At 41.7% G+C, this 24,828-nt stretch overlaps 1 protein-coding gene across 2 annotated transcripts in view; it reads left to right on the top strand.

Moving 5' to 3' along the window:
* Nucleotides 1-24,828, top strand: part of RASA2 (RAS p21 protein activator 2) — a 107,435-nt gene that overhangs the window by 11,300 nt on the left and 71,307 nt on the right. Inside the window, exons 2-5 of one of the 2 annotated variants that reach the window (XM_019503587.1) lie at nt 426-543; nt 5,461-5,564; nt 7,682-7,776; nt 19,745-19,821. In XM_019503587.1, the coding sequence (XP_019359132.1) occupies nt 426-543; nt 5,461-5,564; nt 7,682-7,776; nt 19,745-19,821 (394 nt within the window). Of the gene's footprint in view, nt 1-425; nt 544-5,460; nt 5,565-7,681; nt 7,777-19,744; nt 19,822-24,828 lie in introns of those variants that run through there. The other variant, XM_019503588.1, reaches the window with a different exon arrangement.

Below are 24,828 nucleotides of genomic sequence, written 5' to 3'. Positions count from 1 at the left end.
GCCTCTCTACAATACTGCTATGGTTTTTTTAGTGTTGTGTGTTGAAGTTCCTTTTTTTTTCTGCCTGAAACACAGTATAAAATCCCAGCTATTTGATTGTTAGAAGTACTTGCAAGAGCAGAGTGTGTTAACTCCTGCTTTACCTCTTCTAAGGCTACAGTTGTGTGGGGTATATGACGTTTTTTCAATAAACTCTTACTGTGGGCTACTTTAAACAGATGTTGTGTTGCACAGGGATGAATGGGAGTAACCTATGTGACTGTACGATATCTTCTGAATACTGAGTGAAAAACTTTTATATAGAAGTGTAAATATGTAATTTTTTATGCATTTAAGAGTAGATATTTAAAGTACTTGTAGCCAGTAAGTCTGAGGGTTTTTTTTCTTCCAGTGTTTAAGATTTACTTTGTTACTTTTATTAACAGGTGATGCCAAAAATCTAGTGCCATACTCTGGACCCAACAAAATGAGAGATTGTTTCTGTACCATAAACTTAGATCAAGAAGAAGTTTTTCGTACCCAGGTAGTAGAGAAATCTTTAAGGTAAGTCTTAACATTTTTAGACTAAGCCAACTAACTTATGAATCTACCATGATCTGTCCCTTATGTCCCCTTCCCTCCTTCCTTAAACATGCCTACATTTATTTTCTCATTCTTGTTCCTAAGTAACTTCCTACTGTGTGCACATGTGGCTTCAAAAATGGGAATGAAGCGCTGTGGGCTGGGCAAAACTGTTCTAATAACAGGGACGTCTTAAGAGTAAAATAAAAACAGATTTTAAGTGTGTCCCATGTGCTTTTAAAGAATAGCCAGTTTTATTTTCAAAGTTTGTTTTTACTGTTCAGCTTTTTCTTCCTTTGACCAAAATATTCTTTTCTTTTTGATTAGGATATTCCACATAGATCAAAAAACAAAGTACCCTTTCTCTTCAAATTTCCTTTTTCTATTTTCTATATTCATTAGTTACCTTCAGTATAGAATTCTTGCTTGGTCTCAGGCCTGCAAAATCTGCTTGTAAAGTACAAGAACTCACTTTCCCAATCCTAGGCTTTCAAAAGTGGCATTGTGCTAACACACTGTCTTTTAGTATGTTAGTGGCTCAGTTTTTAGAGCTCTTGAAACTGCTACTGCCTCAACTAAAATAGCTTAGGTTAGTATATGCCCATATGCTGATAAGAGACTCCACACCTTTATAGGATTTCTGGCTAGCATTCACTAGATTTGTGAAACCTCCATTTGAATCCATGTGAATTTTTATGGTATGTATTCAAGTTGCAAGCTATCCTGACTGAATGCTTTCATCTGTGCCCCGTCCATGTCCTCATTCCCTTCCTTTTCACAAAGGTTGTGGTTCTATGTCTACACCTGCAACTTCTTGCCAAAGAGTTAAAAAAAAGTCTATCTTAACCAGTTCCTGAACTTGCCAGTATTTTTTGTCTAAGCTTTAGATTTGTTCTGGATAAGTTAAACTGTGTACCTGGAATGCGAAGAGAAACACTTTATTTCAGTGAATCTTGAAGTGAAGTTTTAAAGTAAATTTTAAAGAAATCATCTAAATCTTTTGGAGGGAAAAGCATAACAGTCAAATACTCAAAGCCATAAATCTTTCTAATCTCTTTTGGGAATGGAAGAGTTTTTAAACTTACTGTTTTTCCCTCAGAAAGAGGTTTAGAGTGTAGAGTAAAGGTTGACTCTGTGGCCTGCCTGAGATGGCTTCTTGTGTTTGCAAGCATGTACAGATTGTATTTGGAGTGCAAATCAGACAGATACCGGACATAAGAAATATTAAGTTAGATGCAAAAATTTTGAATAGACAGTAATGCTACTTTGACTTTATTTTTTACTTGCTATCCAAAGGAAGGTGTACTAGATACTAAATTCTCAGGAGTATAAATCTGTAGAAGCCATTCTAACAACAGATAAGTGAACATTTCTCTACAACCAGAGCTTTTCAATCAAGCTGCTGTACACTTACAGTACTGCTCACCCCTTCCTTTTCTCTGGCAACCTGGCTTCAGTTTAGCTTGGAGAAGTTGGGGAAAGTATTTGATATACTTGTTCCACTGAGTCCTCTCTGATAGTTCTATCCTCCAAAAATGTAATCCCAGACAAAGCATGAGAATACTGTTGCATTCATTATTGCTATATAGCTCCATCAGTCCAAGCTATAATATCTGTGTTCTTAAAGAGTGCCAGTTTGGTAATAGATCAAAGGCTTTTTGCATGTAACCAGAATACCTTGTTTCATTGGCTAAGTACAGACAGTCAAAAAGCCCAGGGCTAAATCGATTCAATCTTCACAGGTTAGTCTAAGCTGCATAGATAGAACCAATAAGCAAGCGAACAGACATTCACTTTTGGTTCTGGAAATGCAGCCACAAGCCGGGGTGCACTAGAGCATACCTTTCCACTTGGCTGGAGCAGATGGCTTGGGCCAAGGCTAGCCTGCATACCCTGTGAGGGGGTGAGGGTTTGCAGTGGAGGTGCAAAGCATCCTGAGATGCTAGGGGACTCTGAGTTAACTTGAATCTGAAAGGGATCTGGAGCAGGAGTTCAATAAACCAGTTTAACCTAACTCAGTCAAGTCTGATACTACATCCATCCCAGGCTTATTTTAAACTGGTTTTGGCCATTTTGAAAGTGGCTTATGTGTACTGCACTTCTCTGGTGTTACAGATGTGAACTGGTTTCCTGTCACTTATACTGGTTTATGTGTACCTTTTTTGACCATTAGGACAAGTATCTTTCATATTTTGCATTTGTGTAATGTACTATATGCAGTTAAATCAAACGATACATTTTATGTTGCCCTTTGTATTATAAAAGAGAACAAACAGAGACTATGCTAACAAAAGTAAATAATACACCTCTAGCAACAAAATTAAGCTAGATATTTTGAAGGGCAAACTTTAAAGTTTGGTCCTAATTTGAAATGTTTCTAGAGGGGCCTTTTAATTACTGTCCTGTATATTACACTGACTTGAGTGAGGGGAAACAATAAAAGCTTTGTTGTATCTATTGCTTTTAGTTCTGCAGAGCTAAAAGATAAATTGACAGGACTGTCCAACTTTTGGGCTCCCAGGGGCCACTACTCACTGCATGGACTACAGGCTTGGAGGCTGCTTGCTGTGCTGGTGGCACCCCCGGCACCCCTGCCCTTCCTTCTTCCAAGAATTTCTTCCTTTTTCATGGGGTTCTCCTTCTCCCTGAAGGCTTAAAAAATTACCAGCCCAAACTGAAATGTACTTGTTCAGACTGCTATTTGATAGCTAAATTACTTTAGCTGGCCTAAGTGAACAGAGTTTTGAAATGCTTTTATGGTGATCATAGGATGTGTAATTTTCTTATTCTGAGGAAGAATAAGAGATGATCCCTGCTAGGGCTGTGCAAAGCAGCTATGTTTCATTTTGGTTTTGGATTCAGCGTTTTGAAGGGACAGTGATTCATTTCAGTGTTTTGGATCACTGTCCCATTTCCATTCGGTTTAATCTGTTTCAGAGTTTTCATGCTGTTTCGGTGTTTCAGCCATAGGCTATAATGGGAATCACTAAAATGCCTATAACTTCATTATTTCTTGCCTGATTCGAATGAAAATAGCAGGGATGATAGCCCCTTCTAAGGGCATGAAGCCTGCCAACCAGCAGCATACCTATAGGCTAGGGAACTCCCTTCTCAAAAGCACAGTGGCAGAAAGAGATCTTGGAGTCATTATTGATTCCAGGATGAACATGGGCCGCCAATGTTAGGACATAGTAAGGCTAACCGCACCTTGTGATGCATCCACAGATGCATCACAAGCAGGGCCAAGGCGGTGATCCTCCCTCTCTGTGGTACTGGTCAGGCTGCAGTTAGAGTAATGTGTCCAGTTTGGGGCTCCGCACTGTAGGAGGGATGTAGCCAGCATCAAGAGGGTCCAGAGGAGAGCCACTCACATGATCCGGGGACAGCAGTGTAGACCCCATGAAGAGAGGCTACGGGACCTGAACCTGTTTAGCCTTCACAAGAGAAGGCTGAGAGGGGACCTGGTGGCCATCTATAAACTTACCAGGGGGGACTAGCAGGGAATGGGAGAGACCCTGTTCCCCCAAGCGCCTCCCAGAGTAACAAGGAATAACAGCCACAAGCTGTTTGAGAGTAGGTTCAGGGTGGACATTAGAAGGCACAGTTTCATAGTCAGGGCAGCTAGGATCTGGAACCAGCTTCCAAGGGAAGTGGTGCTGGCTCCTACCTTGGGGGTCTTTAAGAGGAGGCTTGACATTTACCTAGCTGGAGTCATATGAGCCCAGTATTCTCTCCTGCCCAGGGCAGGGGGTCGGACTTGAAGATCTACTTGGATCCCTTCCAACCCCACATGTATGAATCTATGAAATTTCAAGGGGATGGGTGAAGAGGTTTTTGTGAAACTGCACCTCAAACTGCTCAAAGCAAACCTCGTATTACTTGCCGACAGCGGCAGCATACTGTCATCCCGCACACAGATCCAGAGGCTGGATTTTGGATGGTTTCATTTCATTTCAGAGATGTTTTGGAACCTTCCACTTCATTTTGGATTCAGTGTTTCGGGCACCAAAACGGGCCAAAACACCTCCCAAATAAAACAGTTGCTGATATTTCACACAGCCCTAATCCCTGCCCGCTGGCTTTGAAGGAATTTCAATTAACAAGTGGCCACAGGGGGCAGTAGCATAAAGATGGGTGCATGAGTGGGGGACAAGCCCCAGGTGCCTAGGGGGTGTGGGCAGAATGGACTGGGGGGTAGTGTCTCATTCTCCCATCCACCTCTGCTTACAGTGGCAACACAGGACTGTGCATCAGTAACTGCAGGTACTCTAAGAAATGCAGCAGAATTAGCTTGTGGTTGGGGGGAGGGAAATGCTGTGCCCTTTTTTTGCTGTCAAAATCAGGAGGGGGTTTTTTGTTGTTTTGGGGGTTGTTTGCCACCTTGACCTGGGTGTCTTCAGCAAAAAGAGCTGACCTTTCACCATTGGCAGTAACTGCAAACTTTAGGCATTGCTTCTATGCACTACTGGCTGCCGGGGCCTACAGAACCAGAAGGTACAGGGGGAAGGGGGCACTCCTGGCTATTTGGGCACATGCTCTGAACGTAATGGGAGGCGTGAATGGGAGACATAGTTTTAGTGATTAGTATAACTGGTTTGGGGGTAAAGCCATTTTAGATTTGGGAAATAAGGGATCTCTAAAACTAATCTTACTGTGTGCATGTAATGTTTAAAATCTGTTAGATGCTCTCTACATCTCCAAGTTGCTAATTTGCAATGAAATGATTAATTTTTGAAACCAGGACACCTTTGTGGTGTACATGAAATGACATTGCAAGTCTTGTGCTGGGCACTGTACATTATTGAATCATAGCTGGAATTATTTCTTTAAATTATTAAATATTCTTTTAAATATTTAAATAAATATTTGATCATTTATAATTTTTCTCTTTCTTTCCAGCCCCTATTTTGGTGAAGACTTTTACTTTGAGATTCCAAGAATATTCCAGTGCTTATCCTTCTATATTTATGATAAAAGTGTTTTACAAAAAGATCTCCGTATAGGTAAGCATTAGTATATAAGCATTACTAAAAATAAATTTGACTGTTGTAATTAAATAAAATACTTGTGTCCAAAGGATAAGGATCTCTTGTATAGACTACTCTTAATTTGTTACCTTGTTTCAAATAGTTAAACTGTAGTACTGTTACCTCAACATTTGCAAAATGAATAAATATCTAAAACAGATTTTTGTTGCCTTTCTGTATTGGATTATAACCTGGTGGTTTTGCTGATTTAATAGTTATAGAACTATTCACCATATTCCGCATTTCAAAGGAATATTTCATATGTCTTCCACTTCATTTTGTTTTTCCCATTGATGTTCCAATTAGAATATTTGGATTGCTGGGGGGTTTTTTTTTGCAGTTTTACTAAAAATACAGGTTTTTACCTTTTTTTAGAAACTATTCTTCTTGTTCTGTAAACCTGGCAACTAGAAGCTAACAGTAGCTTCTAGTTATGGTATGCTTTATGGTAAACATTCTTATAACATTGGAAGGTAATGGACTGTTCTGTAAGGTAGATTTGTACTTCATGGTCTATAACATGCAAGTCTACCTTCTACCTGCCTTCAGACTAACATAGCTTACCACCTCTTGCTTCCTGTTCACTGTATAATTGCTTTATTTTAGCAGGCTTATGAGGGTTTTTGGGTAAGTAGTTCTTTACAAATTATTGAACTTCAGTGTCTTTAATTGAGGAAGGAATCCATTGAACCTTCATGTCAAGTCATTTGATAAACAGCCTTTCACACAGTAGTCCAGCTTTAATTTCCTACTTAAGAAATCTTCAGAATCTTTATTCTTTAAAATATTTATTTTAACTTATGGTGCACCAATAAAGACTTCTTGGGCCGATACCTATGGCCAGTTATTAATGAGCCATATTGGCCGATACTGATCCTATTGCCAATATGCAGCTTGGAGAGCATCCAGCTGGTAAGTCTGTTGGGGAGAAGGGGCGTGGGGGATGCAAATCAATGCACCCACAGTAAGGGAAGGGGTATGGCAGGGATAGGCACTACCCAACTAGGGCAAGAAGTGGGATGATGCTGCGAGCAGCTTGTCTGGAGGGTGCACGGAGGTGGGGGCTCCTGCCACTGCCCAGGGGAGGCATGGGGGATACATGCTCCTCAGATCTATGTGCAGGACAATGCTGGGCTGCTACTGTGGGCTGGGGGGAGCACAGGGCTCTTACCAGCGGGAGAGGAGAGGCCAGGACTGCGCTCGCGGTGATGGCAGCGACACTGGGAGGTGGGGTAGGGCAAATTCTGAGGTGGCTGTAGCCCACCCCATAGCCCTGCTTGCAGCACTGCCACCGCCCACCCTGAGCACAGCACCAGCCCAACCCCCTCCGCCAGGAAGAGCCCAGTGCTGTCTCTGGTGCCAACCCATAGTGGGCAGCCCATGCACAGATCTGAGAGGCACATGCCCCCCATGCCTCCCCTAGGGGTGCACACGTGCTGCAGCAGGAGCTGCCCCCCTCCCTTCCCATGTCATGGGGACGAACCACTTGCCATCCCAGCCCCACTCATTCCCTCAGCGTGAGGGCCTTGATCTTCCCCCCCATATACATGCACCCCTTCCCTGTCCTCCACAGCCTTCTTGCCCCAACAGATTTACCAGCCAGGCACTGCTTTCCAAGCTGCTGGGTTGGCTACATGCATGCTGTGGCTGCGCACATGTGCACAGCATTTATCGGTGACATTATCAGCCACGTCAGCCAAAAAATGCCGATTGCTGATAATGTCAATTTTCTTTTTGGTGCTGATACGATATGGACTGATGTATTGGTGCACTTCTAATTTTAACTTTAAGTTAGAAGTACAGTTTCTATTTTATTTAGTATTGTTCTTGTAACATCCCAGATAATGTAATTAAATATTGTTTCTGTACAGCCTTTTTCAGTGTGTTCTCTATGTAGTTTGTCTCCTGTTTGTGTATGATCTTTCATGCATCACCAGAAAGAAGAATGTTTTAAACAACATTTTTGTGGTCTTATAGTCTTAAACTAAACTCTTTTTTAAAACTGACTAGCTTTTCAATTGAAGGCCCTTAAAAGCAGAATTGTTGGTTCCATGGGAAAGTCGCCATTATGCCATTTATGCTTTTTTCTGTAGGGAAGGTGGCAATCAAAAAAGAAGACTTGTGCAGATATACCGGCAAGGAGAAATGGTATTTGCTTCAACCTGTTGATTCGAATTCAGAAGTCCAGGTAACTATTAAAACTAGAATGAAGTAAATAAAAAAATGTACACATCAGGTGTACATATTGGGTGTGATACAAAATGGGCAGGGAAAAGAGAGCACCTGTGACTTGAAACTTCACTGTGGATAGTTATATTTAAATGAGGTATGTTTCTCATGAGTTTTTCAGGAAATAGAAATTGAAAGAATAAACACAAGATAAACAAATTGGAGTTTGTTTGAATGACTGCAGGAACGAGTGACTGGTGTTCTCTTCCTGGTGGTTTCTAAACACTTGACAGATTGTGAAAAAAAAATTGTTTTTCAGAAATATATTTGAGACTGAAGTGAGTTTAAATTTTCCTGACAGGGTTGTCTCAAGGAACTTCCAGAAATATGGTGGAAATTAAGTAGGGAAGTTGACCCAACCTTCCTTTCAGATGGGAGAAAGGAGAGTGAAATTTAAACAAGCTTCTTAAAAATCGCTCTTAAAATATTGTTGCTGTGGTCACAATAACTTTTGTAGTTTTTTAGTACAGCTTTCCCAAACTTAAAGATACACATGTTAGATGTGTGTGTTCATCTAACCCCACAAACCTTCACTAGTTTGGTCAGGAGGAATAACTTTCTGTAAATGGAGAGTCAGCGGTTGAGATTGTTACCATATTTGAACATATAGACTAGAATTATTCGTTTGTGTGTTGTAATTCCACACACAAAGTGAGTTTACATTACAGCTGTGGGCCCAAACTTGTTCTGAAAGTGTGATTATACAAAGCAATATCTGAATTAATATTATATCCTCTTATAACTATTGGCTTAATTGTTTCATTCTTTCCCCAATACCATAATAGTCTTAGTCATATATCTCCAGGAAGGTTCTTTAGAATGAGTTTCAAAAACATTGTTTGGACATTGTTTGGCTCTCATTCACTGAGAGATGTAAGGAACAGTAGCTTGCATTTAATTGTACTTTGTGGGTGTATTTATACATGTGCTTTACTGTGAAGTAGACTAATTAGTTCCTCAGTAAAATATCACCATCTACATGTGTGCTGGTGTTTGGGTGCAGTAAATTAATTGACTCTGCCATAAGGATTGGGATGTGAGCTACATCTGGGGACAGACCATGTCAGGAAGCTCAGAGAGCACAGTCTAGGATCAAGCCAAGTCAAGGGCATTTGAGTAGTAGATGGAGAACGAGGCTTCCCACAAAGCCAGGTCAGGAAGCCTGGAGATCAGGGAGTGGGGTATAGGGGAAAGAGTGGTTGTGGGTCAAGCAGGGTCTTGTTAACCTGGATACTTGCCCCCATACAAGCCCCTGAGCCAGAAAAGGAAGTGGAGGGTCAGCTGACCCTGGCTGGCTGCTCCAGTGATGGGGCGGATAGAGGAATAGACCCTGCTGCTGCCTTCGTCAGTCTGGTTGATCAATGGGGGTTCTGATTTTTCTCTATTAAAAAATCCGTATTTTTATGTGATTTTTTTTTTTTTAAATTAAATGCACTATATCTACAATTTTAAAGCAATTTGGAAGCCTACCAGCACTTCTACCATTATAATAAAAGAACTTTTAAACACACATTTTGGTGTTTGTTTGTTTTTTGGGTTTTTTTGGTGTTTTTATCATGGAAAATCAGAGCTCCTCCTGCCTCTTTCACTCACTAGGACACAGGCCCAGCACATCTAGCCCCCCACGTCTTTGTGGTGACAGGCAACCCTAATAAGCCAATGCCCTGTCCCTCTGTGCCGTTACCCCTTACTCCCAATCCACAGCCTCCCAACCCTACCCCCCATGCCCTCTCCACACATCACTTACACCTTGCCCCCAGCCCTGCTGGTGCCTCTCACTCCTGACCTTGCTGCCCCCAGGCCTGAGCCCACCAGTGTGTGGGCATGTGCCTCGCTATGCCCTCTCCATGCATTGCCTGTGCTCCGTTTTCTGCCTCCCCCCAACCGCCAACTTACCTGCAGGACCTGTTCACCACACTGTCTGGCTGTATTGCTGGCCATGTGCATGTGTGTGTGCACATACATGTGGCTCCCTGCCTCTGATTGCCCTCCTCCTGCTTTCCGCAGCCCCCTGCAGACTGGAACTCTGCCAGCCTGCAAGAGGAAAGCCGTGGCTTTCTGGAGTTTTTTCCTTTAAAGGGAAAATCTTCGATTTTTCTGTGTAAAACTCAGATCCCTGGCGATCAGCCATAGAGCAGCAGGTCAAGGTGAGCAACCATGTTGGCCAGACTGAGGCCTCAAGTTTGAGGCTGTGGCCTGACAGTCGGGCAACTAAAATGTTATCCTCCCAAATCAAGTGTACTAGACTATGGTGCTTGGGTCACTTTTTAGAAAGGGGAGTTTGAATGTGCATACACTAAGTCAGCTTTCATACCTGTGTTATTTCAGGGTTGCTTTTTTAACTGTATCTCTGAGAATCCTCTCAAGTACTGATGAAGCTGTATCCCTGTTCTGCATATCTTATTGCCTAGAATATCTGCTGCAGCACTCTTGCTATAGTTCTGTTGTTAGAGTTAAAATTATATTGCTGAGCCCTCAGAACAGGTGGCATGGGTTTGTTGGAGAAACTAACTTTGTTATGGATGCTGGTTAGGCAAAAATTCATGGTAATTTGGAAGTGTTGGCAATTGAAGGCATATTCCTGTAGTAGGATAGGTGTTGAATCTTGGCTACTATGAATGACAAATTATTCAAGTCTGGGAAGCAAGTAAAGGGTAGGGGAAAAAAGAAGTATCTGAGCTGGAGGAGATTGAGCTGTGCCGAGAAGACAAAGTTATTGACATGTATTTGACTGGTTACGTAATGGGAGATTTGGAGGGAACTTGTGGGTGGAATCTATGCAACTAGTTCAGAAGTGAACAGCAAGTCTGAAATAAGCATTTAGGATTATATAACATGCTGTAGCACCTATGAATATATTGCATAACTTACTAGGTATCTCATACAGCCTTGAACTTATGACCAGGAGCTCAGCATGCAAACCCCTAAACCAGGCAGCAAGCCTGAAGACCAGCTGTTGTCTAGCAGACACCTGGGTCAGAACCTTCCCCAGTCCAGTCTTGCACCTTCAAAGGTCAGTGCATGGAACAAGGCCCCACACTTGCCTGAACAGGGACTTGAACCCTGGATCCTCATTTAAAGTCTGATGTTCTACCAATTGAGTTATCCAGGCCTGCTGAGTAAGGCAGCCAGCATATGTTTGTAATTTTAATGACAAAAAACTGGAATCTTTTCTTAGTGAATGCAGTTGTACAGAATTTGCATTTATCAGGGGACATCAAGCATCAGTTAGTTCAGAAATGAAACTGCTGAACAACTTACAATACATGCTTATAAAAAGTTCTGTAAGCATACAGTTGTGTACATGTTTTTAACTACCTAGGCATAGTTGACACAAAGACCTAGTTTCTCAGAACTGTTTTTGCTTCTTCACCCTCACCTCAAAGAACAACAGACCACAGTTGTGATGTTTTGATTGTGCTAAAATGTCAGCATGTCTTAAAAAAAAAAAAAAAAAAAATTGGCCAGTGGTCGTTAAAAAAAAAAATTTTGGGGTTTTTATTTTTTTTTTTTAAAAAAAAAAAAAAATTGCCCGGGGGCCTTAAAAAAAAAAATTTTGGGGTTTTTATTTTTTTTTTTTAAAAAAAAAAAAAAATTGCCCGGGGGCCTTAAAAAAAAAAATTTTGGGGTTTTTATTTTTTTTTTTTAAAAAAAAAAAAAAATTGGCCAGTGGTCATTAAAGAAAAGATGTTGGGATTCTTAATGTGTATTCTAAACAAAAGAAAATGCTTTCCCAAACAGTAATTTTAGTGCATGTGATGGGGTAGAAAAGAGTGAAAACAGTGTATCTAAACATCTTGGGTGCAAAGGAGAAGTTAATTTCACAATGAAAATTAAACTGGCAGGAGTTACTTTGATTTTTGTGTGCCACTGCTACAAGTGTGTTCTAATGTACAGGGTGGGGCCTAACATTTGTGTGTGCACAGAGGTGATTTTTTTTCACCACAGTTAATAATTGTAATTTTAATTTAATGTATTGAAGAATTTTTTTACATTTTAACTTTGATATTTTGTATATTGTGAAATGTTGCAAGTACAGTAAAATCTGTTTAACTTCCAAGTTAATTGGTAATGAAGACCAACTATGCATAACTGCCAAATTAGTAGTTAACTGTTTTCAGCTACCCAAGATGTGTTTTGCTTGCCATGTTAATGAAGAGAAGATATTACAAATTCTGTTTGCAAATTGTATGTACTCTGGCCCACTGCTTGAGACTTCCGCGATTTTATACAGATAAATTTCTTACTGGAAAAAATCAGAGTTCTCCTTTGATTAAAAAAAATATTTCTAATGGAGTAAAAGTCAAGCAAAGATTTTAGTTTTTATACTTGTACGTATTGCCACATAGAAGGTATACAGTAAAATGGAAGAATTGGCTCAACAGGACGTAGATGATCAAGAAAAGCTGAAGCTTATTTATACTTTGAGCAGCTGCAGACTTGACAAATGCTATGGAGGTCATAGATCAGTGTCTTCAAGCTGACTTGAAGCAAATTCCATGTGCAGTCTTAGTGTATCTATATGCATGTGTGAAAATGACCAAGGATTTGTGCACAAATTCTTAGAACTCTAGTGAGGTTCAGTGCAGTGACCAAGACCAATGGTAGTAACTTTTTCCAGCTGTAAGCTGAAATGACCAGCTTAAGTTGGAGACAAGGAGGTAGGTAGGTGCTAGGACCTGTCCACAGCAAGCACTCCTGCCCCACACTGCCCTGGTGGCTCTGGGAGAGCGTCCATAGCCAGGTATAGGTTGCCAGCCTTTGAATAAGATAATAGTGATGTGTTTCCCCAATGACTAATTCATCAGATTTCTCTGTGCTTCATTAAAGCCTCTTAAGTGGAAATTTGACTAGTGATTGCCATTATTATGGCAACAACTTTACTTAAAACGGTTTTTGTAAATCTGGTTCAATAACTTGAACATTGGACTGGTTTCTATTCTTAGCTTTTCTTCTAATCTCTTGTGACTGTCTTCCTTTTGCTTATCCCTCTGTAAAATGGGGATGACTAGGTTGATTTTGTACACCACTTTGAGGTCTCTAAATATAAAAAAGATTAAAAGTTGTATGTGAGAAGCCAAGTAGCTTTTAATTGGTTGTGAAAGTATGTTGGTAGGGTTTTTGTCTAGAAACAATAGAGCAATAGTTAAAATCCAGTTACAGGTTGGTTTAAAAATCTGCACTGTTCTGCACTGAAGCTCCTTTTGAGAGTTGTAATATTTTTCTCAGTGCATTTATATAAGAAACCAAAAACTGTTCTCAAGGAGATGGGAGTAGAATCTTGTTAGCTTCAGCTTCATGTTGGTACTTAATGCAATACTGAGCTTTACACTAAGCCAGGGGTGTCAGACATATGGCCAGGAGAGCCCTGTTGTCCAGCCCCTGATCTGAGTTGACTGACACCTGCCAGCCAGGCCTCCCAGGCAGTGCCCAGGATGTGTGCTGCACACAGCACTGGTGCCAGCCATTCTGGGATCTGTGTTGCTCACCATATCGTATGCCTACCTCCCAAGCCAGTCCGTCTACCCTGTGCAGTAGAGTCCTGGACCAACTAGGGGGAACTATAGTGTGAATTCTGAATGAGTGCTGTGTGCAGTGCAGCCCAGCCAGGGCAGGTGCAGAATGTGGTGCACCCCTGGCTGGCAGTGCGTGCCGTACCAGATGAGTTTGACACCCGTGCACTAAGCAGTAATTACAGTTTGTTCACCTTGCTTATTCTTAGTAAATGCCATTTTTCAAGCCATGTGCCTCTGTTAAGTAAAAAATAAAAAAAAACCCTTGTCTGAATTTTGTACTATGTAAAACCTTATGCTTCTTGGCTTTAAGGTAACACTAATGGTATCTCTCTTCAGTTGTCATTCAACTCTGCCTTTTAAAGCTGCAGACATGATTCTTAATATCCTGTTTTTATATTCAAAATCTGTTTTGTTTTCTGTTTGTTTTCATTTTTTTACATGACAAGAGTTTGTGTACTTACATAAGGTTTAACAAATATTTTTGTAATGTACCTGTTTTCCACTGCATGTAGTAACAGTTTGCAAAAGACCTAGCAAGGATTCTAAAATACCTTCAAAATTTTTTTTTTTTTTTTTTTTTTTTTTTTTTTTTTTTAAAGAAACTGCTGTTCTACTCATTTGCTTAGTGGCAATAGGAAGGAAACACAACCATTGCCCAAGGGGATTTTATAGCAAAACATCTTTGTTTCACATCAAAACATTAACGCTTAAGAAATTTTAGCTGAACTTGTATACAGGTTTACTTTCACTTCAGGGGCCAAAATATCAAAGCTATAGTTTCAGCTATTGCTTTTTTCTGAGTACCTCTCCCAAATTCTTTACAATTATCTACTCTTCATGGACCTTTACATGAGGTTTCTTGTTAGAGGTTTTGATCAACTTTCTGGTAAGACAAATGTGAACTTGAACATTTGTTCACTACAACATTTTTGAGCTGTTCCTTTTTTGAGTATATTACTATGTCAAACAAAACCTGCTATTGGCTCACTAGTAGTAATATCAAAATAGAACTTGGACAAAAATACAGTTATTTCTTGAACTTAAACATTGACTCTTTTTTTTTCCATGATACTTGGAGAAATGTGTGTACTATCAAAAGTGGAGAGATCAGTAGGTCTGTTACCATGAGGATTTTAGCCATGATAGTGCATAGCTAATACTTGTCATGTTGATGAGCTGTGACTTGAATTGGGACAGCACATGTGCTTGCTTTGTACATGAATAGTAGAAGGGAGAGGTGGTAGTTGGTTGAAAAGTATAACTTTGAGGATACTCAGCAATTAACAGTTAGGTATATGGTTGGTTGTAGGTAAGATGTAAAATAGCCTGAAGAGAGGGGGATATATGTTGTGCAACTAGACTTGGAAAAGTCCAGGAAAAGATGAGCAATTCTGCAGAGCAGTTTTAAATGTTTTATAGCTTACAATATAATGGTCTTTGTAAAAACTGTTGGGGTCTTCCTCTGGGAGATGGAGCAGTAACCGAATGACTCCCATGACACACTTGGAAGACAGCTGCTAGAAGAGGTTTAACAAAAGGATCTCCAGGGAGGGGGAAGAAGAAGGAAAGATGAAATTATCATAGGGAACAGACACCTGTTGGTCTGCCATCTGGGAAGAGAGACAAGAGTGCTGCCTCACTTGTTGTAAGTGGCTAGGATGGTTCACCCCCACTGTGCCTGGGGAAGTACAGTGTGCATCTGATTTTGCTATTCATCTAATGCATAAAATATTAAAGATAATTAATGTTTGCTGTGACTGCTGTTTATCATACTGCCTGGTAGTCTCCCCCATAGGTTGTTGGCATCCACTGGTTATCTTGTCTAGGCAGCATTAGTAAGTGATGCCTGTAGTTAGTTGCTTAAGACAGTATCCTAACGGTTTGGACTGAGCTCTTTTTGTTTACTAGCTGCATGCCTCAGATTGAACTATTTCCTTTCTTTCCTTTTTATTTTGGGTACAACCAGAACAATTCATCTACTCTCAAGAATAGGTTGTTGGGGGAAATACTTTGCTGATTTAAATTCTTGAAACAGTTTAATTGAGAAGCTCTAGAAAACCCACACTTTAACAGGAATGTGGAATAGTAGAGGTGACATTTAAATACTAATGGTACCACATTGAACCCAACAAGATTTTATGTTGGTACTCAGTCTTATCCCTTGTCTTCCTGCTCAATAAAGACAGTTTGGGGGTTCTTATGGTGCATTGAGGACAGTATTATGACTCCCCAAAGTAAGTGAAGCACAGAGCGGTACAGATTAACTAAACCTGTAATTGGATTTTAGCTATATGTTGCTCTGTAGACAACTTCACAATCAGGGCTGTTTCTTTTTTGCTACTTCTATAGAATGGGGTGTGCAGGGCACAGTTTTGTTACCCACACAGTGGATTCTTTCTAGCTGTTGGGCAGACAAAAATTATTCTCATACAGTGTATGTCACTGTGGATCCCTCTGCAGGTGTGCCAGTACCTTGTGCTTGGCCAGAATAGATTTTTCTTCTTTGTTGTTGATTATTTGTCTCTTGGCCTATGCACCTTGTCTCTCCAAATGAGGGCATTTGGATGTAATTCTCTTTATTCATTTCTCACTTAACACCTATATTGGAAGAATGGTGGAGTTTTTTTTGAGCATCTGACCTTTTCATATTGATCTCAGACTAACCTGCTTTACAATCTTCAGAATTACAACTTTTTTTCCTTGTTGTGACCACTGAAAACTAAACACTTGTAAAGGTGAAAGAATAGTGCATTTTCTGTCTTTTACTCCTAGAAAATTGCACCCCTCTTTTGTGTGTAGTACATGATATACCATCAGTAGCACAGTATTGGCTCTGGCTGGTATCTCAAACTAAATACCTCACTATAGCAGGCTGCTGCCTCTGGGCCTTTTCAGCCAGGCTTTTGCCCCTTCCCTGAGCATCTGTCAGCTAGCCTCAGTAGTATGCAATCTTTAAACCTGTTAGCCTTTGCTGTCTGGAGTACCTCCCAGCCTGCCCCAGTTTTGTACAGACTTTCATCACACAAAGTAAGCAAATAAAAACCTTACTGTGTTGGACCCTGGGATGGGTCTACTGAGGCCTCAACCCTCCTTTCCCAGGCTTGTTCTGCTCATTGCGTAGCAGTCTTCTGCCTCTAGTATTTCCCCTCCACCTCCCCAGCTGGTTCTGCTTGCTGGGGTTTTTGTTTCCTATGAGTCATGCCCTCATTAACCTTCTCACAGCTGTAGCCCTTCAGTCTAACTAGCTGCCTTTCATTAAGGGGACAGGCCACCCTGTTACGTACACCGAGAAGCACCCTAGAAATAAAAAGGAGTGCTAATATACTTTTGAATTGGCTGTGTACACTCCTTTTTGCATTAACAGATTCCATGACACAATTGTGAACTGTCTTAGTCTAGAAAACATCACCTTCAGAAGCAGCCTCACCCAGTTTCATTGGATGTGGTTTGCCTTGATATCTGTCAGAAGTTAAAACCATTGCTTATAGTTACCACATCCTATTCTACTGTTTTATACCTACCCGCATCCTTCCACCCTCTGTCCTGTCCCAGTTCAGGGAGCTTTCTTCCCAAAGGCATATTTATATTTACTTTGCTTCATCAAGGAGTCCTAGAGAAGGTGCCTCAAAAGTAAGAGGCTTCTATACCTGGCACTTCCTTATCCTGAGGAAGAAACTGGGCTTTGTTCTGCCCTTGGCCTGTTGAATCTCAAAGACAGATGTGCTCCAATTTAGAATGGCAATGCTTGCCTAAAACACCAAATGTCTCCAAGCTCATGACTCATTGAACTCATGAGTTCATTGTACTCAGTTTGCCAGAAACGTATTTTCACTTAACCATTCACCTAGTCCTAGGCCAAGGCTGTCAAACTGGCAGCTTAAGAACAACCAGTGACTCCTGGGCTCCTGGTCTGGGCACCAGTCCCCCTATTGCTCTCCTGCTTTGCTACTGGAATCTTCAGCATTTCCCTTCCTTCTCCAGGGTCTGCTTCCTGCCCCTGTCCCTCAGGGGAGCAATCCATGGGGCTGAGAGCCTGTGGCTAGGAGACTTGAGGGGACACAGGGATGCTGTGTGGCATGGCAGGGGAGGCTAGGCAGTGTAGTGCAGTGTGCAGCCTACATGCCATGTGACCTGGGATGTATGCAGCCTCTGCCCACTCAAGTTGGACAACCCTGATGTAGCCCTTGGGAACTATCTAAGATCTGTGACGGGGCCTAACTGCTGTCAATATAGCTCCATGCCCTAGAGAAATTTTCACTGATTGCTGTCTTAGTAGTTGAGCCATAGTTTGGGGATCCCATATTTCCCTTTACCTGGGCAAAAAAGGCTTGGATTATATCTTCTCAGTTTACCCCTCAACTCAGTCTTATGAAGTACTAAAATGTCTGTCACTCCACTGTGGGATCTGATCCTTGATCCCAAGTATCACACCTCCTGCCATGCAGTGCATGCATAATAGGAGATACAGTTTTGGGTTCAGGGCACAGATCCTTATTGTGCCCTAGTTTGCAGTGCTGGGAGGGAGCCCAGGATTATGATCCCAGGCTCTACCTGCACAGGCAAGTTGAAAGCTGAGTGCCCACAGGTCTAGGGCTGGTTCTAGGCTCTGATGCATTCTCCAGCCCAAGCTGATGATCAGCGGACCACCTGAAAAGCTGTTCAAGACCCCACCCAGAGCCGACAGTCAGCTGATTGTTGGCCCGGTTACGCATTCAATTTAAATCTGCCATAAAATTGCTCTGCGTTATATATGGAACTATTTTATGACTGGTTTGCTATTTAAGGTGCCTTAAAATGGGTGCATATGTTAAATTACAGCATAAATATAACATGTAGAGAGGTCCACAGTAGTTCAGACAAATAACTAATTTAACTATGTGGTTTAAAAGAGTCAAATTAGTGCTGTGATTAAGATGGGAGTAGGAAACGAACCCAGAGAAGTATGTTTATATAATTTTCTGTTTTAACATTTAATGTTGCAGTGCTCTTTCAGTTGGTTATAGTTGTTGGCATCTTTTTGCAGAAGAGGTGGAAAAATGGTTAAGTGTTTGTTCTCAGTGAACTATTATTTTAACCAGTTGTGGTTTTGTCTGTGTATGAATGAGATGCTGTTTTAAGACAACGCTTGCTTATGTGGGAAACTCCTCCTGTACAAAGCATATTAGCAAATAACAAAACTCCCACGCATCCCTTTTTCAAACTCTAGTTGAAGTGAAATGGCTTCAGTGTTTTCATTGTGTTACACCGTGTATAAGTATTTAGCAAAAAGTTCACTTCTGCTTTGCATAAGAGATACATCATGGAAATAAAGTAAAATTCACTGTTCACTCTCACTTTTTTTTTTATAAACTTTGTCTCACTGCTTTTTTCTTGCATCTTGGATCACATGCATTGCACTTGTCTTGCACCTACTCTGCTGCAAGAGCGGTGTAGTTTTTCTCAGCTTTCACGTGCAGATGTTTATTGACCTCTCCTCCTCTTAGTACAGGTGTGGCCAATTATTTGGGCTGGATGGCCTTTTAATGAGTTTTGGTAAGCTGTGGAGGGGAGGGGGTCAGGAAGATGCCAGTTGATCCTGTTTGACCCGCCAGCTACTGCCTGGAGCCTGAGGAGGGAGGGTTCTGCCCCACAACATTCTGTTCTGCAACAGCTGGGCCTGGGCTGCACAGAATCCAGACTCCTGTGTGCCCCTCCGGCTCCCTGTTGGCAGTGTGCAGGCCTGCACAGGGTAGGGCGCCATGCAGCGCTCCAAGTAACTGTTCCATCTGCCCATTGCAACGAGCCACTGTCACTGTGTTGCACTAGGAAAGTCAGTGGCTGCCCCAAGCCAAGCCCCTCCCCATGGCCAGCCCATTCTCATGCTAATAGTGTTGCAGCAAATCTGCATGCTGCCCAGCCCAGCCCTAGCTGCAGCAGAGCTGAATTGCACAGGGTGCAGTCCCTTCTCAGGCTCCTGGTGGGGGCCAGTGGGCCAGATAGGATTAATTGGTGGGCTGGATATGGCCCACAAGCCATGTTTTGCCCACACTCATCTTGGTATCTGTAGAATGTGGATACAGCAGTATAGATTCTGTAGTCCTGTATTCTTAGTAGTCTAGTGTTTCGTCGTGCATTGTATGTCATGATTTACTTACGTTATTTTTTTGCTAGTTTGCTTAGTGCAGGATGAAGTCCTTCATTACCAGTTCTTTCTAGAAAGACTTTTCACTAATTTATTTGATCAGTAGGGGCAGTATTGAACTCTTGTCCATTTTATGCTAATATATTTGCTTTGAGTTAATTCTTTATCTTTTAAGTGGATGGTAGATCATTGAAAACATCTGCAAAATGTTGTTATGCCAGTTGTTCCTTTTGAAAAAATGGATTTCAGAAATGCTTATGTATATGTTTGTTTTCTTTTCTCCCTGCCAGGGAAAAGTTCACCTTGAATTCAGACTGAATGAACTGATAACCGATAATGGATCTGTGTGCCAACAACTAGTAGTACAGTAAGAATATTTATGAATTGCTAAATTAACTTTCATTTGCTTTCAAAAGAACTAGTTATGTTGTATTGGTAATATCTAATGCTTTATAGAGTACAACATCAATAACTTGTTGTTTTGGAATTGACATGGTTGTCATATGCTATGGAAACTTAGCAGAAAGATTTTGTGATGGTGTTAACATAGACTTTCTTAACTGAATGAATATAAGTTGTGGTAGGGCTTGTACTATAAACAGTCGGGTATCTGGAGCATAGTGTCATACAGTACTACCTGAGGCTTTCTCTGATTGAGAAAGCTAAAAGTCATAGCAGTAGGCAGTGGCTGCCATCTCCAGCGTTGTGTTAGCTGGGAAGATCTAACCATGGCTAGGACCTTTCCCAAAATTTTCCTGGTGTACCTAGAACAATAATGATTGTGCCCACTATCAGGGCAACCCAGTTTGGATTCACTCTACAACAAAAATCTTGGTTCAGTGGGTGGTAGGATCTTAAAGGAAGGACTAATTAACTATTTTTTATTAACTTTTATATTCGGCTATAGCTTACAATGGGACTTTTTCTCAGTCTTGTAGCTGTTGTTATAACAGTTGAAAGATCTTTTTGAGTATTCCAAATTTAAAGTAAAAAAAAAAAAAAACCCAACACCATAGAATTAGTTTTATGATAGATATCCATACCATGCAAGAATGAAGGCAGAAAGAGACGGCTATGATTGCCACAGGGTAATGGTTTCAGTAAGCTATTAACTAAGAAAATAAGCCAGAAACTTTGTTAGCTTCTCAGTTAAATATAAGGATAAGATAATGGTTGAGATTAGCATTGAAATGGCTGGTTGTGAACTTGCTATTGACCAATTAAATTAGTGCGTAGAGACCTTGATGTAGCTTCAGGTTGTTTTGATGACAAAACAGAAAATAACTTGATGATTCTTTTTAGTACTTTTCATCTTAAAACCATAACACATTACAAAGGAGAAAGTGGGTAGGTGTATCCAGAGGAAGATATTAGGTGTAAGAAATGAAGTGATGTGGCTATGGTTAGTTAGCAACTCAGTGGCCCAACTTAAAAGTGGAATTTAGTTTTCCTGACAGCAATCTAGTCTCATAGCAGAAAAGCTAGAAATTCTTTTTTCTGGAGTTGTTTTTGATATACTTCTAAATCAAGGCACTTGTTTTTTTATGGGTTGTTAGACACTGAATGTTTGCGAGTGGAACTCCTAAAGAACAAACCAGTTTAAAAGATTGGGGGTATTTCTGCTGACATGTGACTCCACATAACCGATTGTAGAATAGGGTAAATGCACAAAAGTGAAAGCTAAATCCTGAACATTTAACAAATACTTGTTGGGGAAAACTGTTTAATTTAAGGATCCCTTTCTAGAGGACGGAATGGATACATGAAAAATTATTCTTGATCCTCTGCTCTATCCCTATCCTTTCCATTCAATAGAATTTATTCATAGATCCACACTGTTCATTATAGCTAGACTTTTTTGTGTGCAGTCTGCATGAAGAAGCTGTTTAATTCACAACTTTAAATTATTAAATTAAATTGTAGTAAGTGGGCATGATAAATCAGTTATTCCAGTCCTCATGCTAAAGGCAGAATTATCCTAAAATTTCCTGGGCTGCAGTTCTGCTCCTAGGGCTATCTGGCCCCTGTGGCCACAAAAAAGGCCATCTCCATCTTCTGCATAACCTCCATCTTCCCCCTTCAGTTATTTGAAGGCTGTTATCAAATCCCCCCACATCTTTTTTCCAGACTAAATAATTCTAGTTCTTTCATCCTTTCCTTTTCAGCCAGGGTTCTAGGGCACCCTGGTGTACCATGAGATCCTTTGGACAGTGCCAAGGAATGTATAAGGAGATAAGCAGATAAAAGCAGGATAAGGCTCTCCCTGTCTAGCTGTTCTCCTGGTCCCACTGCCTGCCTACATCGCATGGAGGTAAACGCTGTAATAAACAACTTGAGTTTTTTAAATGGGGTACTGCTGAATTCACAAAAATTCTCATAAAAATCACAGCAAATTAGGGTCTGAAGGGACCTCAGGAGGTCATCTAGTCTAACTCCCTACTCAAGGCGGGACCATCTCCAACTAGACTGTCCCAGCCAAAGCTTTGTTTAGCCTGGTCTCAAAAACCTCCAAGGATGGAGATTCTACCACCTCCCTAGGTGACCTTTTCCAGTGTTTTACTGCCCTGCTAGTAAGAAAATCCTTCATAATATCTAACCTAAACTTCCCTTGCTGCAACTTGAGACATTGCTCCTTGTTCTGTCATCTGTCGCCACTAAAAGCAGTCTAGCGCCATCTGCTTTTGAATCCCCTCCCCCCACCTCTTTCACGTAGTTGAACGCTACTATTAAATCCTCTCTATTTCCTCTTCTCCAGAGTAAATAAGCCCAGTTCCCTCTCTTTCCTCATAAGTCATGCCTTCCAGTCCCCTTACCATTTTTGTTGCCCTCTACTGGACTCTCTCCAGTTTGTCCACATCTTTCTGTGGTGTGGGGCCCAAAACTGAACACAGTAATCCAGATGTGGCTTCACCAGTGCTGAGTAGAGGAGAATAATCACTTTTCTTGACCTGCTGGCAGGTCTACCAGTGCAGCCCAGTATGCTGTTAGCCTTCTTTGGAACAAGGGTACACAGTTGGCTCATCTTTACCTTTATCTTCCAGTGTAACCCCCCAGGTCCTTTTCTACAGAGCTGCTACCCAGCCAGTCAGTCCCAGCCTGTACTGGTGCATGGGATTGTTCCGGCCTAAGTGCAGATCTTTGGACTTGTCCTTGTTGAACCGCATGAGATTTCTTTTGGCCCAATCCTCCAATTTGTCTAGGTCACTTTGAATCCTAGCCCTACCCTCCAGTGTATCTACTACTCCCCCCAGCTTGGTGTCATCTGCAAACTTGCTGAAGGTGCACTGTATACCATCTTCAAGATCACTGATGAAGGCTCTCCAATTGATACCAGCTGCTAAGTAGACATCGAGCCATTGATTACTGCCCTCTGATCCCGATACTCCAGACAGATTTCTATCTACCTTACAGTCCATTATCCAGCCCATACTTCCTTAACTTGCCTGTGGGGATGTTATGGGAGACTGTATCAAAAGCCTTGCTAAAATCAAGGTATACCACATCCACTAGTCTCCCAGCTTCCACAGAGCCAGTCATCTTGTCATAGAAGGCGGTCGGGTTTGTCAGGCATGACTTGTCCTTGGTGAATCCATGCTGACTGTTCCTAATCATCTTCTTCTCCTCCAAATGCTTAGAAATGGACTCCTTGAGGAACTGCTCCAGGAACCAAGGTGAGGCTGACTGGCCTGTAGGTCTCTGGATCTTCCTTTTTCCCTTTCTTAAATATGGGCACTGTTTGCCCTTTTCCAATTATCTGGGACCTCAACTGATAACCATGAGTTTTCAAAGATGATGGCCGGTGGCTCTGCAATCACGTCAGCCAGCTCCCTTAGCACCCTCAGGTGCATCCTGTCTGGACCCATGGACTTGTATATATCCAGCGTTTCTAAATAGTCCTTAACCTGTTCTGTCACCACTGTTGGCTGCTCACGTCCTCCCCAAACTGTGCTTCCAGGTTCAGAGGTCTGTGAGCTGACCTTGCTTGTGAAGACTGAGGCAAAGAAGCTACTGAGCACTTCAGACTTTTCTACATCTTCTGTCACAAGGTTGCCTCCCCTATAAGGGACCCACACTTTCCCTGATCCTCCTCTTGCTACCAACATACCTGTAGAAACCCTTCTTGTTCCCCATTATACCACTTGCTAGCTGCAACTCCAACTGTGCTTTGGCCTTCCTGACTTTTGTCCCTGCATGCCTGGGCAGTGCTCTTATACTCCTCCCTATTTATTTATCCAAATTTCCGCTTCTTATACGCTTCCTTTTTGTGACTTAGTTTACTGAAGATTTCCCTACTAAGCCAAGCTAGTTTTCTGCCATTCTTGCTAGTCTTCCTGCACATCGGGGTGGTTTGTTCGTGCACTCTCAGTAAGGTTTCTTTAAAGTATAGCCAGCTGTCCTGGATTCTTCTCTCCCTCAGACTAGCTTCCTAGGAGATCTTGCCCATGAGGTCCCTGAGTGAGTCGAAATCTACTTTTCTGAAGGTCAGGGTCCTTACTCTGCTGCTCTCCATCCTTCCTTTCCTCAGGATCCTGAACTCAATCATGTCATGGTCACTGCTGCTCAAGTTGCCATGCACTACTATATTCCCCACCAATTCTTCTCTTTTTGGAGCAGTGGGTCAAAAAGAGCGTGGCCCCAATTTGACTGCTTCAGCACTCTCACCAGGAAGTTGTCCTCAACACTCTCCAAAAACTTCCTGGATTGCCTGTGCACTGCTGTATTGCCCTCCCAGTGGATGTCAGGGTGGTTGAAGTCCCCCTTGAGAGCCAGGGCCTGTAATCATGGAACTTGTGCTAGCTGTTTGAAGAAAGCCTCATCTACCACTTCCTCCTGGTCTGGTGGTCTATAGCAGACACCTGCTACAACATCACCGTTGTTGCTCTCCCTTCTAATTTTAACCCAGAGACTTTCAGCAGGCCTGTCTTCAGTTTCATACTGGAGTGCTGAGAAATCATATGGCTCTTCTGCATAAAGTGCAACTCTTCTTCCTCTTCTCCCCTGCCTGTCCTTCCTAAATAGTTTGTACCCATCCTTGACAGTGCTTCAGTCATACTAGCTCCCACAGTCTCTGCTATTCCACTCACATCATAGTGCTGTAACTGCAAGGACTTCCAATTCTTCCTGCTTGGTTATCAGGCTCCTTGCATTCATGTACAGGCACCGAAGTAACTAGTCGATTGCCCTGACTTCTCAGGAAGTATGAGAACACCTCCCTGCTTGCCCCCTCCTGCTTGCCCCTCCTCCAGGTCTCCCACTTCCCTGCTTATCTCAGGGCGTTGGTCTCAGTGAACCTAGTTTTAAAGCCATCCTCACTAGATTAGTGAGCTTGTCATAGTTTCATAGTTTCTAGGGCTGGAAGGGACCTGAGCAGATC

Source organism: Gavialis gangeticus, unplaced genomic scaffold, assembly GCF_001723915.1.
Source record: "Gavialis gangeticus isolate Ggan-Ray unplaced genomic scaffold, GavGan_comp1, whole genome shotgun sequence".
Lineage (NCBI taxonomy): Eukaryota > Metazoa > Chordata > Crocodylia > Gavialidae > Gavialis > Gavialis gangeticus.
The sequence above is the reverse complement of the archived record's forward strand: the minus strand, read 5'-3'. Positions and strand labels throughout refer to the sequence as shown.